Here is a 14,852-nt window from a genome sequence, read left to right on the forward strand (position 1 = left end):
CCACCCCCGCCACTTCAAACCCCTCAGATTGTTTTTCAGAGTCCATAGTCTCTCATGGTTCACCTCCCCTTCCAATTTACCCAAATTCCCTTCTCCTCTCTAACGCCCCTTGTCCTCCATGCTATTTGTTATGCTCCACAAATAAGTGAAACCATATGATAATTGACTCTCTCTGCTTGACTTATTTCACTCAGCATAATCTCTTCCAGTCCCGTCCGTGTTGCTACAAAAGTTGGGTATTCATCCTTTCTGATGGAGGCATAATACTCCATAGTGTATATGGACCACATCTTCCTTATCCATTCATCCGTTGAAGGGCATCTTGGTTCTTTCCATAGTTTGGCAACTGTGGCCATTGCTGCTATAAACACTGGGGTACAGATGGCCCTTCTTTTCACGACATCTGTGTCTTTGGGGTAAATACCCAGGAGTGCAATTGCAGGGTCATAGGAAAGCTCTATTTTTAATTTCTTGAGGAATCTCCACACTGTTCTCCAAAGAGGCTGCACCAATTTGCATTCCCACCAACTTCACTGAATCTTACTAAAACCACTGACAATCCAGTTTTGTCAAATCCACTGGCTAATTTTCAGTCGTTATCTCAATCTCTCAATGGTATTTGGTTAACGCACTTCTTCTTAAAACATTTTATTTTTTAACTTCTGGGATTCCCAAGCACATATCTTTGACTCTGACTTCTCTTTGTATATATAGTTGAGTATCTCCTTTTTGATGTCTCAGAGCATCTCAAACTTATTGTGTCTAAAGTAGAACTCTTGTTCTTCTGAGCTTCCTCATCCCAGCAAGGGAGCTGTTCCCTCCCAGTTGCTCAGATAAAAAAATCTAGGCCTCCACTTTAATTCAGTTAACACTCCACATTCAACTTCTCAGCAACTTCTGTCAGTTCTGCCTCCAAAATGTAATCCCAACCATCTCATCATCTCCATGGCTAGAATCTTAGTCCAGCAAACTGTCCCTCCCTAGGACCATCCTGTTCTCCAAATTGTCTCTACCCAGCCAGTGTGATTTTCTCCAAGTGTAAGTTGATGATACCATTCCTTTCCCTTAAATCCTCCAGCAACAGTAACTTCTGTTTAGATAGAATAAATAGACAGAATAAACTGCAAAGTCCTTCCCTTGATTTATAAGATGCTAATGATTCGGTCCCTGCATATTAAGCATGTCTTTTTATTCTGATGTTTTGACATCTGGAACCTTACTCATCCTGGATAGACTGCCCCTCCCAGGGTCAGCTAATTCCTAGAGATAACCAATGACTCATCTAGAAATGTGCCTCTCATATGCAAACCAACAATCAAGAGGCTGTACCCTCTGCCACCGCCTTTATTGGGTTCTAACACTCTAGGCCCACATATTCCTGGGACCTAATCATCCCAGATTCAGGTGCCAGAAAACTAGAGACAGCCCCTAAATCTAGAACTGGCTGAAATTATCCAAACTAGGTAAACTGAAACTTGTCTAGCCTGTGCCTTGCCTGTTCCTTCCCTTGAAAATCACACTACAGGCTTTTGTCCACAGGACCTCTCACTCCCTGCTGATCTACCCTGGTGCTTCTCCATGTGGCCCTGTGTGAAGCAGCATGCCCTCCTCTTGGGAACTGTGAGTAACAAACTATCTCTTCAGTGGGGATTGTCTTCTGATCTGTTGCCCTCATCCTAGTGGAGAAGTAACAATGAAACCTACATTTTATGATACCCTGCCCTTGTTTTCCTTCCACTATGCTCCTGTCACACTAGCCTTCGTCCTTGTCCTTAACCATACTTCGGGTTGTTCATGCTTGCTGTTCCCTCTGTCGAGAGGTTTTGCCCTACATCTTCCACAGGTGCCTTCTCATTATCATGTCTCCGCTCATATTTCATCTCTTTAAAAAGACTTTCCAAACTGCCCTAGGTATTGCAGCACCATACTCCGATCGTCCTATTTCATATCCCAGGCAGAACTGTAATCTTTGGTGTTTTTGTTTGTTTGGGTGTTTAGTGTGTGTCTCCCCCACTGGGAAGTTTCTTATATGCAGGCAGGCACTTTGTTTCATTCAAAGCTGTTGCTTCAGAGCTTGGAAGAGCCGCGGGTTGGTAGCTTCGCAGAGATGCTCTGACAGGTGTTACGGAGGACACATTCAATTCCATTTCACCTCTTTCATAGCAGAGCAACTCTTTCTGTCTCCTGCAGTCAAGAGAGCTAAAGATGACAGTCCTCAAACTCCCTAACAGCTCTTACTTGTCTAAGAATTTCTTAGTTTCAATTTCAATTTTTTAAAACATTGGAGTATAGTGGACACACAGTGTTAAATTAGCTTCAGGGGTACAACAGAGTGATTGAACATCTCTCTGTTACGCTGGGCTCACCACAAGCATGGCTGCCGTCGGTCACCACACATTGCTGTTACGATACTATTGACTATATCCCTTATGCTGTACCTTTCATCCCTGTGACTTATTCATTCCATAACCGGAAGCCTGTACCTCCCACTCCCCTTCACCTATTTTTTGCCCATCTACCCAAGGCTGCCATCTCTGGCCAGCATGTATGGTAAGTACCCTATTGGTCCAAGTTTCTAAGGCTGCCACCTGCCCTCGTCTCAAGGCCAGATGGGCACATTTGCTTTTCCACTGGTCCTATTGTGTACTCACTGTCATTGTCCCCCCCTGCATTGGTTTGGAGGATGGTATAGCACCCACAGAAGCCCTTACTAAATTCGCTCAGCAAGCCTTAAATGATAGCCAGCCAAAAATGTCTTTCTTGAACACTGAAATGTCTCTAATGAGAAAAGCTGTGCTCCGAAATAGAATGACCTTAGACATTATTACAGCCTTGAAAAGAGACACCTGTGCTTTTATCCAAACAGAATGTGTGTGTTCATGAGTCTGCTGATGGACCCTCTTTATTAAATCACATGAGGACACAAGTGGTGCCCTGAGTGATCCAACCTCCCACCTAAGGGACTTAATGAATCAGTGAGTGATTCAGATTAGGGGACTCTGAGTGGAAAAAAGTGGTCCTTATTTTGGGAGTCATTCTGTGAATCTTGGTTTTTTTCTTGCATGTGCCTATATTGCTCTGTGACACCTGTGTCCCATGCATCCAGGTAGCCACCCAACGTGGCACTGTCACACCAGGAAAACCCTTTACTGCCTGCTCAGGGTGTATTGCAGAAGACGGAGAGTGGGGCATGCAAGATTGTAAGAGCTGGTCCCCAGGCGTGCAGTGCAGGAAGAGGTCATTGGGAGGATATGACCTCCGGTTGACCCCAGGGCTGCATCTGCGCAATCGGGGACTCCTTATCCCCTCCCCTGTCCTTTGAATGTGCGTTCCTCCCACTGTGGGGAGCCATTTTCAAGGACATAATATTGAGGGGACAAGGTATTGTTGAGACCTTCTGGATGGTGTTCGTTACCGAACCGGGTTAAGTCCTTCATACCAACTTCTACGATTCTGGTGCGCGGGAGCCGAGATCAACGTATTTAGCGGCTGTTGGAGACCAGCCTGTAGATAAGTTTGCTCGAGTGGTAAACCTGCCACCTGCCACTTGGAGCTGTGTCTTCCTTAGGTTTCTCTTTGTTCTTGGTGGATCCGGCCCAGTTTATGTACTGACAGCTCAGAGCTGCCTCTGCTGGGTCAGGAGACCAGTGTCCCAGGTTCTGGGTGTGGAGACCCCAGGAGGATTTTGTGTGATGCCTGGCGGTGTGCCCCAGTTCCCCTGGGCCTAAGGACAGAAACTGGTTCCCTGCTCCCGAGGTGGAATTCCTGCCTCATTTGCAGAGCCTCTCCCTAGAGAGGGGTTCGTAGTAAGGTTCTTTGTGTATCTGAAAACTAATCTGACAAGTTCAGAACATACAGGTGGACAGATGGATTGCCGGACGGATGGATTGCCGAATAGATGAGTCATTAAGGGATGGATGACTGACCACGTGGGCAGAGGACGGGTAGCTGGGGGTGTGGCTGGCGGGCTGGATTAACTGGGTGGCCAGGGGGCCTGTGAAGGCAGGAGGTGGCCCTCTTGGACGAGGGGTGAAGTAGAGGCTCCTGAGGGGAGGTTGGCCCCACAGGGGCAGAGGACGTCTGACTTGATGTCAACAGGAAGTCGTTTGGAATTTGGAACAAGAAAGACAATCTTTTCTTCAACTTGGGACCTGAGAAAGAATGTCTAAGATTACCCTTTGTCACTGGCTCTGGGAATGGAGCCTGTCATGTGTGTAGTGTCTGTGCTGGGAGGGTGATGTGGTCAGACAGCGGGTGTAGACATGTCCTGTGCAGCTGGAGAGTGACGGGCCTGTGGGTGTCTGTGATGACCCAGGGTGTGCTATGTGGAAGAGACTGTCTACAGAATCCCCTGGACTGTTGTACAGGTACAACAGCTTGTTGTACAGCTTCCATCTGGGGATGGCTGGGAATGCCTTTCACTCTCTTTTGAATTGGAGCTCCTGCTTCCCGGATCCAAGGTCTTCTTCTTTCTGAGTTTGAATGGGGTACATTCTCCAGTAGCCTCAGGTGTTGTTGGGTGGTGGACAGGAAATATAGTTTTTGGGACTTTGCACACCTGAACGTTCTTTATTCTAATGTGCTTGATTGAGCATTGGCTGGGTATAGTAGTCAAGGTGTGATTAAGTAATTAATTAATTATTTAAAAAAAAAGAATTTTGAAGGTATTATTCCATTGTCTTCAAGATACCAATGCTATTGTGGAGATAGCTGAATCCTTACATGATCATTTTTTTTTTACGATCAATAATCTGTTCACGAAAAACGGATGTTCTGGGTGAAAGTGCTTCTTGGGAACTTATTTCTCATCATTTTAAATGAGAAAAAATATGTGATAATGTCGACTTTAATTCTCCAATTTCCTAAAAGATAGTTCAACACAATAAAAGGTAATCAAAGTATAACACACAATAACAAACTATCATGTTCGGTTGTAAATTGCTTAAAAAAGTCATCCCGACCATCGGTTAATATGGTTGTTCACAGGTGGTTGCCTTGAATGGAACAGAAACTTTCTTCTGGCTGACAACAGCCAGCATGCACGTTCTTTTTCATGATGCTCATTTCAGATCATATCTGTGTAACTCAAGGCTTTTACCTCAGTGTTTTGCTAAAGTGCTTGCAGTGTTAGCAATATAAATAGAAAACTCTCTTACATAAACACTAGCTGGGAATGGTGCAATTGTTAAAATGTTTCTAATGCATCATTATAAACTCTTTAAAATTACTTTTTTAACAGGGGCATCTGGTGACTCAGTCTGTTAAGTGTCTGCCTTTGGTTCATGGCATGATCCCAGGGTCCTGGAATTGTGCCCCATGTTGGGCTCTGCTTCCTGTTTCCCTCTGCCACTCCCCATGCTTGTGCTCTCTGGCTTGTTCTCTCTCTCCAAAAAATAAATAAAATCTTAAAAAAATTACTTTTTAACAGAGACAAACAGGAGTGTCTTGTCGCTTTTCAGCTTAAACTCTGCTGCAGATCTCTCCTCTCCCACTTTCTGTCTCTCTCTCCATCCTGTCTGTCTGAGCACATTCATATGTTCATCTTCTATTTTTTTTTGTTTTTTTAATTTTAATGTTTAATTTATTGAACCTGTTGTAAAAACTTTGAGATCATAGTCACTATGAATTAATTCCCACAACTTAAAAAATTTGTCAAATTAGCAATCATGAACTCCACACATTCAAATTTGAGTAGTCATGTAGAATTAACCACACATGCAATGATATACATGTACACAACTATACTTACATTAGCTGAAAACAATTTTGAATAGGGGACAAAAGGGCTCTCTAAAAACTTTTATAATTAGATTTAGTTCCCTTATGTACTTTTGAATTTCTGCCATAAATGCTTTACCAAATCATAATAAGTTTGCTCTCTTGAGGTGGAAGGCTCTTCATCAGTTAAAGATAATATGTCTTCTATCTACCTCTTGATGAAACATGTCCACTAATACCTTATCAGCACACATTACCACTTTAATATCTTGCTTTGTAATTTCATAATGCCCTGTATTTTGTACATAATTCCCCACCAGCTTTAAAATGTCTGCAGAAATGTCTTCTAATACTGCTACTATGTAAACAGAAACCTGGAGGTCAATTTTGTAAACTATGACTTCCTTTAATAAAGGATGAATTTTTTCTACTGGGAGAGATAAAGGATTTCTTCACTTCCTCTTTTCAATTGTCAATTGGGCATCTGCTATTGCCCTCTTAATAACTGGATGAAGGAAACTTTTTTGAACACGTTGCTCTAACACTTCGGGGCAGAGCTTGGTGTAGCAGATTTAATAATTTTAAGATTAATTCTTCAACATATGGAAGAGCATCATCACTAGACTCAAGAATCCGGTGAATTTGCCCCTGGATGGTTTTCAGTGCCAGCACCAGCAGCCCCCACCACTTGGATGTGTTGTCCTCTCTGAAAAACTCGTATGGCAGCAGCTGCCCATATATTCATCTTTTTTTTTTAAATGTTCAATTGGCCAACATATAATATCTCATTAGTCTTTGATGTAGTGTTCAATGATTCATTAGTTGCGTATAACATCTGGTGCTCATCACCACATGTGTCTTTCTTAATACCCATCACCCAGGTACTACATCCCTCACCACCCCCTTCTGTGACCCTCAGTTTGTTTTTTGGAGTCAAGAGTCTCTCATGGTTTGTCTCCCTCTCTGAATTCTTCCCATTCAGTTTTCCCTCCCTTCCCCTTTGGTCCTCCGAGCTATTCCCAATGTTCCACAAATGAATGAAACCATATGATAATTGTCTTTCTCTGCTTGACTGGTTTCACTTAGCATAATCCCCTCCAGTTCCATCCATGTTGATGCAAATGGTGGGTATTCATCCTTCCTAATGGCTGAGTAATATTCCATTTTATGTATGAGACACATCTTTATCCATTGAAGGACATCTTGGCTCCTTCCACAATTTGGCTATTGTGCACATTGCTGCTATGAACATTGGGGTGGATGTGCCCTTTCTTTTCATTATATCTGTATCTTTGGGGTGAATACTTAGTAGTGCAGTTGCTGGGTCATAGGGTAGCTCTGTTTTTATTTTATTTATTTATTTATTTTTAAAAAAGATTTTATTTATTTATTTGACAGCCAGAGATCACAAGTAGGCAGAGAGGCAGGCAGAGAGAGAGAGGAAGAGAAGCAGGCTTCCTGTTGAGCAGAGAGCCCGACGCGGGGCTCAATGTGGGGCTCAATGTGGGACTCAATGTGGGGCTCGATCCCAGGACTCTGGGATCATGACCCGAGCTGAAGGCAGAGGCTTTAACCCACTGAGCCACCCAGGTACCCCTGTTTTCTAGATTGGCTGCACCAGCTTGCATTCCCATCAGCAGTGTAAGAGGGTTCCGCTTTCTCCACATCATCTTCTAAATAGAAGTTTCAAAAAATTTTTTTTACATCTTTACAAATAAAACCCTAAGTCTCTATAAAGTTTTTAAAAAATTTATACTTAGAAGGAAATTCCTAAGTAGGAAGTATTTTTGCAGAACCCATTCCTTGAACACTTGAAAATGTATTTGTAAATAACACTTTCAAGATCAGTGTTTCTGTCTCCCTTCTTTCTTTCTATTTTACTCATTTCCTTCCCTTCTTCTTTTTTATTTTCCCCTTTTCTTCCTTTCTTCCTTCCACCTTCACCCCCTTCCTCCAGTCTCTGACCCCTAGAAGGTGCTGTCTCATCTAGGATAAGCACAGAGGTGACTGTGCACATATTAAAGCAGAATGAAAAGTTAGAGCAGTACAGAGCTCCACCCTCTCCTTTCCCTCATAGAAAGACTTGGCACCTGTTATTAGAAAGGAAGAAAAAACTCCATGTCACTGTTTTCCCTGTTTGAGCTATACAGCAAGAGCAGACAGCAAATGTGTACTCAATTCCGACTATTTTCTTTGAGGATTTTACTTTGGTCTTTTAATTTTTATTGAGAGTCCTTAGATGGCTATTGGGAATTGTATCTAAACAGAATTCCTTAATCTGTGAGTACTTTGCTTCAGTGTTCTAAACCAACAATATTTATATTCTTAGTCCTGGTAGATCAGAAAACCTACTCAACCATTTAATTAATCTTTCCCATTAACACCAACATGATACTTAAATTAATAAAGTTTTCATAGACAGGGATCTCCCTTGATCTGGTATTTTCTTTAATTAAAGTTAAAATAAAAATACATTTAACTAAGGCTTAAAATAAAACCCCCCATAATTCATAACCCTAACAGACTAGAAAGAACTACTCAACAATTTAAAAAATCATCCTACTAATACCACTTCATCATTTAAATTTCTAAATTCCCTATGGGCAGACATTTCCCTAGATCTGACTTGTTAATATTTAGTTATTAAAGCAAGGCACTGAAAATGCCTAGATGAGTTTATTAACTCCATAAACACAGCTTTTAATTAATTTTTATTAACTTAGTTTTAACCAAATTACACATGACAGTATCTGCATCACAGGGAGAGTGCCCTCCAAATCAACAGCTATTAAAAGGAGCAGGCATTAAGAACAGTAAAAAGTAGCTCACAATGCTTTACATAACCTGATCACACCCATATGGGGCATAGCAGTGATAAAAATTAATCCATAAATTAAAGTTTGACTAAGTTATATTGGTTAGGGTTGGTCAGTTTTTTTTTCCCCAATTTATTTATTTTCAGAAAAACAGTATTCATTATTTTTTCACCACACCCAGTGCTCCATGCAAGCTGTGCCCTCTATAATACCCACCACCTGGTACCCCAACCTCCCACCCCCCCGCCACTTCAAACCCCTCAGATTGTTTTTCAGAGTCCATAGTCTCTCATGGTTCATCTCCCCTTCCAATTTACCCAAAAGCACATACCCTCCCCAATGTCCATAACCCTACCCCCCTTCTAGGGTTGGTCAGTTTTGTGCCAGCCACTGTAGTTGACATTTTCTAAAACAAAACAAACAACACAACACAACACAACACAACAAAAATCCTTAATGGAGGGAGGTGTTTGTTTAGATCATTCCTGGGACAGTGATTCCATTGTTTGAGAACTTAAATCCTCTGAGTTTCCTAAACTGTGGTGTGAGTGTGACATTGTAAAAATAGAAAATCCCACTAGAGAGAGCCATTTACCAGATTGTCTCTGGTTCCCTGCCTTGAGAATCTGGTTTCTTCAGCAGGTACACGTTTTAAGTGGCTTTCTGGGTCTTCACTCTCTCTCCGCATTCCTGTTTCAGTGGGAGGCCTCACAAAAGAGTTACCTTCACATCCTGATAACCTCAAAGTGGAAGGTGTAATGCATTTATGAAGTACGATACAATGTGCTGGGGCTTGAGATGAGAACAAAACGTGTGCATGCGGAGCATTTGCCTGCTTTGGAGTTGGCTGATAAATTGTGTCTTTACTGGGTTTGGAGAAAGGAAAGGGATACATTCAATTAAGACTGATCTGGGCTGAGAAGTGAGTGAATCAGCACATCGTCTTCCTGTCTGACTGTTTCCCGCAGCTTCTGAGAAGACACATAGCCTGGGGAGCTCTGGGTCTCTCGTGTAGACCATGGCCTTTGTATGAGACTTTTTTTCTCTGGGGACAGAGATCCCGGAAAAGGGTGTCCTAGAAATGTTCCTGACGGGAGTGTGGGGACTTGAGGCTCCAGGTGGCTTCTGAGTTTTCTGGGAAACTCATTGCACACAGAGAATGTTCAAATTAGGCTTCTTGGGATAAGACTTTCAAAGTCTACTGGGGCAACATCCCTATTTGAGTTTTACTTTAGGGGCCACATTACCTGGGAGAAGGACATGGAATGCCCCAAAAGAGAAGTAAATAATTTTGCCTCAGTTTGCTTTATGGCCTATTTCTTGGTAACTTTCTCTGGCCTGCAGCTATAGAGATGAGAAGAGATATAGTTCTCTTTCCTGACCTAACCAAGCCAACTTGAACTCACTTCTTAATCTTGGACCCTTAACCAGGAAACAGTATGTGTTTACCATATATATTTACTTTTGCTTGGTGTACTGGTTAATTTTTTTTATTTTAAAGATTTTATTTATTTATTTGACAGAGAGAGATCACAAGTAGGCAGAGAGGCAGGCAGAGAGAGAGAGAGGAAGCAGGCTCCCTGCTGAACAGAGAGCCCGATGCGGGACTCGATCCCAGGATCCTGAGATCATGACCTGAGCCGAAGGCAGCGGTTTAACCCACTGAGCCCCCCAGGTGCCCTGGTTGATTTTTGTTGAATAATAAACCACTCAAATACTTAGTGGCTTATAATAACCACATTTATTTGGTTCATGATTCTGTGGGTTGGCAACTTGGGCTGGGTTCAGTTGAGTGGTACTTCTTGGTTTTTGATGGGCTCATTCATGCACTACCAGTTGGTTGCTGGCCACCTGGGCAGGGTGTGTGTGTGTGTGCATGCCCGCGCGCACGTGTGTATGTGTATGTATGTGATTATTAGTAAATAATAGTAAAGACAATGGTGGCAAGGAGGCCTTGGGTCTTTTAACATCTAGAGAATAGCCCAGACTTGTTCACATGGCAGTCAGAGAGTTCCCAGGGTTTTTTGAATTTCTGCTTGCATTCTGTTTGCTACTGTCACAATGTGTGAAATAATCCACATGGCCAAAGCTAGAGTCCATGTGGGAGGGTAGTACCAAAGAGAATGGTAGTAGGGAAGCAAAGAATGTGAGACCATCTCTTGCAGACTCTGATAGTTGGTCATATTTGACATGTGGCTTGTGTGCTGAGTGTTGAAATACAGGGAGAGAGTGAATCTGAGAACACTTTTGAGGGAGGAGACGGTAGGGGTGGGTGACAGATTACAGGGAAGGGTCAGTGATGACTTCAAGATGTCTAGCTCTAAAGACGGAAAGGATGGTGGTGCCACAGATATAAATGGGAATGATTTGGCACTAGTTTGGCGAACCAATGCCTCTCAGAGGAGGTGTTTCTCCCTATTACCGCAAGAGAAGAAGCTTGGGGGAAATGGGTTTACAAAGGCAATAGGGACTCAATTCTGGGGTGAAGGACCAGCTCTAAGGGGTTGGGGGAGCAAGAAATGGGCTGGAGCATCAAATGTTTTCTATTGCAGACTATTTTTTAGAAAAGGAAACCAAGGCTCAGAGAGACAAAGTATCTTGTTCAAGGCCGCCTAACTAGAAAGCAGCAGCAGAAGAAATACAGGCCTGTTTAGCTTGAGAGTTTGTATTCTTTTTAATGCCCCATGCTCCGTGTTATGTCTTTTGAGGTAATAGAGATCCAGGATCCCTTCTTCTCTGAGAGAGGGGCAAGGATGAGAAATCAGATGCAGGGCCCGAGGTGTGCTGAGTTGAAAGGAGAGGGTATTTCTGAGCTTAGGCTGCACAACTTCATCCTTTCTTGAAAAGCAGGTGATAAGCTCACCAAAGGAAAAAAGTGGGAAAGGGCAGGGATGATATGATTCAAGAGAGAAATATTATCACACAGGGACATTTGTCAGGGATTTCAGAGGTGAGGAAATGGATTTCTGAACAGCCCTGAGGGCTAAGTTGAAACCCCAACAAGCTGGTCTTAGGGCCTCATGTATCTTTGGGATCATGCTATCTTGCAAGCAGAGGAAAAGCAGGCTGACTTTGGGGTGAATGTGATGGGCTGGGTGTGAGGGGCTTGGGGAAAGGTTAGGAGGGTGAGTGCGGCCCAAGTGCTGCAAGTCTTTCTGGAGTATGATGGAGTCTGGGACGGAGTGTGCAGCTCAAATTTCCCCTCAATGTCTCCTTCAGAGCCTGTCTTCCTGGAGTTTCAGAGCTGCCTCCCCATACAGAAGAGCATTTAGATACTGCTGTGTTTTAAGTGGTCCCTGTTCACACTCATGCCCCAGTCCTACCCACTCTTCTTCATCTTGCAATGAAATAAAGTTCTCAGACACCAATCTGAGCAGCCGTGCCGGGATGCCACTGCGAGGGAGAGCAGCAGCAGCTGAATCCTGCACATAGCTTTTTTTTTTTTTTTTAAAGATTTTATTTATTTATTTGACAGAGAGAAATCACAAGTAGATAGAGAGGCAGGCAGAGAGAGAGAGAGAGGGAAGCAGGCTCCCTGCTGAGCAGAGAGCCTGATGTGGGACTCGATCCCAGGACTCTGAGATCATGACCTGAGCCGAAGGCAGCTGCTTAACCACTGAGCCACCCAGGCGCCCCTGCACATAGCTTTTATTTTATTATTTATTTATTTAGTTATTTATCAGAAAAGCAAGGACAGATGCCTGCAAGTGTGGGAAAGGAGTACCAAGGGATGGCAAATATCCTGAAGCTGTAGAGCCGATCTGCACCCTCTCCTACATGCCAGCATGCAGGGAGGCATTCATGGGGTAAGGGAGGAGCTGAAAGTTTGGGCTGGCGGTCACCAGGTGCAGAAAGGGGTAACTGGGATTACATTCTTTTTTAGCTCCTCACTCGTGCCCTGCCACTGGGGATCATGGGATGCCACTGGGGATCATGGGATCCTGTTTCTACCAGGCCATCGTGTTCAATAGCCTGAGCATGGGAACACTTGATGTTTCAATGGTTTTCACAGTCACCCCTCAGGTGACAAGATTTTACAATATATTTTCCACATCTCCTTTTGCTTTCCCTCCTTCCCTGATCTCACAAGGAGCATTGGTTTTTGTCCCACAGGGGTAGTTCCACCAACAACCAAGTGAGTGAACTTAGAAGCACATGCCCCCTCCATCATGCCTTCAGATGAGGCCACAGCTCTGGTTGACAGCTTGACTACAACCTTATGAATCACCTTAAGTCCAAGTTACCCAGCTAATCAGCCAGATTCTGGCCCACTGAAACTATGAGATAATGATCATTTGTTGTTTTAAGCTACTGAGTTTTGTGGGTAACTTGTTATTTGACAATAGGTAATCAATACAGATTTTGGTACCTGGAAGTGGGGTCCTGCCATAACAAATACCTAGAATATGCGAGTGGCTTTTGGGATGAGGGAATGGGTGGAAGCTGGAAAAGCTTTAAGGATTTCGAAGAGGACTATTCATGAAAGCTTAACCTTGAAAATACTTTTTGTAGTATTTGGGCTCTGAGGAGAGTCATGTTTCCCTGGAAAGAGCCTTGTTAGGGCTGTCATTTATTTTGGAGCCAACCCATTTTCCTGATCAGGTCTTTCACTACTTGCTTAACTTGTTGGTTCCTGAGAGTATAGATGAAGGGATTCAAGAGGGGGGCAATAATTGTATTGATTAGAGACACTCCTTTGTTGAAATCAACCCCCTTGCCTGGAGAGGGCTTTACATACATAAAGAAGCAGCTGCCATAGCACATGGTGACCACAATAATGTGGGAGGAACAGGTAGAGAAAGCTTTCTTTCTCTCCTGGACAGAGGGGATCCTGATGATTGTTCGGATGATCTGGACATAGGATATGGTGATCAGCACCAGAGTGCTGACTAGAGCCACCACAGCCAGGGTGAAGGCCACCATCTCTAACACCTGTGGTCCACTGCACACCACCTCCATGAGAGGTGTGTAGTCACAGAAGAAGTGGTTGATGTGGGTGTCACAGAATGGAAGCTGACTGGTCAGGATGACAGGCACGATGATGAAGGAGAACCCTGCCAGCCAGCAGGTGAGGATAAGCTGCGTGCAGACTCTGTTGCTCATGAGGATGGGGTAGCGGAGGGGCTGGCAGATGGCGATGTACCGGTCATAGGCCATGGCTGTGAGGAGGAGGAACTCTGTAGCCCCCAGGAAGATATGGAAAAAGTCCTGAGTGATGCAGCCAGCAAAACTAATGGTCTTGGTCCCTGTGGCAATGTTGAGCAACATCTTGGGCACGATGACGGTCTGGAACCAAATTTCCAGGCAGGACAGATTCCGGAGGAAGAAGTACATCGGGGTTTGCAGGCGGGTGTCCAGCAATGTCAGGCTGATGACAACCAGGTTTCCAGAGACAGTCACGAGGTAGGCGAGCAGCAGGAGCAGAAAAACTGCCACCTGAAGCTCTTTGGTGTCTGTCAGGCCTTGGAGGAAGAACTCAGTCACTATGGTCCTATTGGCCATGGTGGACCACAGCCCTTTCCACAAACGTGCAAACCTGGGAGGATAGGGGCATCAGAAATTAGGATGAAGAAGAGAAAAATTTCTCCCGACGTCCATCACTCCTTTGCCTGTGCACTGTCTCTCTATGGATTAAGGGAAGTGGAGCAGAAGTTTCTGGAGACACTTCTCTAGTCAGAAAAGTCACCTCTTTCAGAATCTTTGAGGAATTATTGAATGTCAGTGACTTTCTCCTCTCCCTTCCTTCTTCCCTTCCTCTATTCTTTCTTTTATTCTTGGCTTTTATTTCCTCTGATAATGGCTACAAAGAATTCTCTGCTGTTTCTCTAGTTCTCCTTAGAACTGGCAGACACCTGTTCATCCTCCAAGATCCAGCCTAGGTGTGACCTCTTCTGTAAAGCCTTTCCTGGAAGCCCTAGGCTGAGTCACCTGCTTTCTCCAAGCCCCGGTTAACACATGGTTTGTGCCTCTGTTATATTTTTGTAGAGTCAGTGATGTGGGATAGAGTTTGTCTTCCCCACCAGACCACAGACACCTTGAGCTCAGGGACTGTTTTTTGTTCATCTGTGTATCTCAGCACTTACCTTTCTTTCCTTAGTAGATGCACTGGCTTTCTCAGATCTGTATTCACAACAAAATCTTCTACTTCCTAAGGCATGGCTCACATATGTAGCATGAATTTTGGAATAAGAAGGGTTTTTCACTCACCTTGCTGTTTGCCAATGGTGAACCCTTATTAAAAATTGTCTGGTGGTGCCTGGCTGGTGCAGTTGATTAAGGGTCTGATTCTTGGTTTCAGCTCAGGTCGTGATCTTAGGG

The 14,852-nt window shown here is 43.8% G+C and overlaps 1 protein-coding gene and 1 pseudogene across 1 annotated transcript; both read right to left on the minus strand.

The window, feature by feature from the left end:
• Positions 1 to 5,695: 5,695 nt before the first annotated feature.
• On the minus strand, positions 5,696 to 12,337 carry LOC122890986 (annotated as a pseudogene).
• A 763-nt stretch (positions 12,338 to 13,100) lies between these two features.
• Positions 13,101 to 14,036, minus strand: LOC122890987 (olfactory receptor 2AP1-like). The gene has a single exon (XM_044226397.1). It carries the CDS (start codon positions 14,034 to 14,036, stop codon positions 13,101 to 13,103), a length of 936 nt encoding a protein of 311 aa, XP_044082332.1.
• Between the last annotated feature and the right edge of the window lie 816 nt (positions 14,037 to 14,852).

This window comes from Neovison vison, chromosome 12, assembly GCF_020171115.1.
Source record: "Neovison vison isolate M4711 chromosome 12, ASM_NN_V1, whole genome shotgun sequence".
NCBI classification, from domain to species: Eukaryota; Metazoa; Chordata; class Mammalia; order Carnivora; family Mustelidae; genus Neogale; species Neogale vison.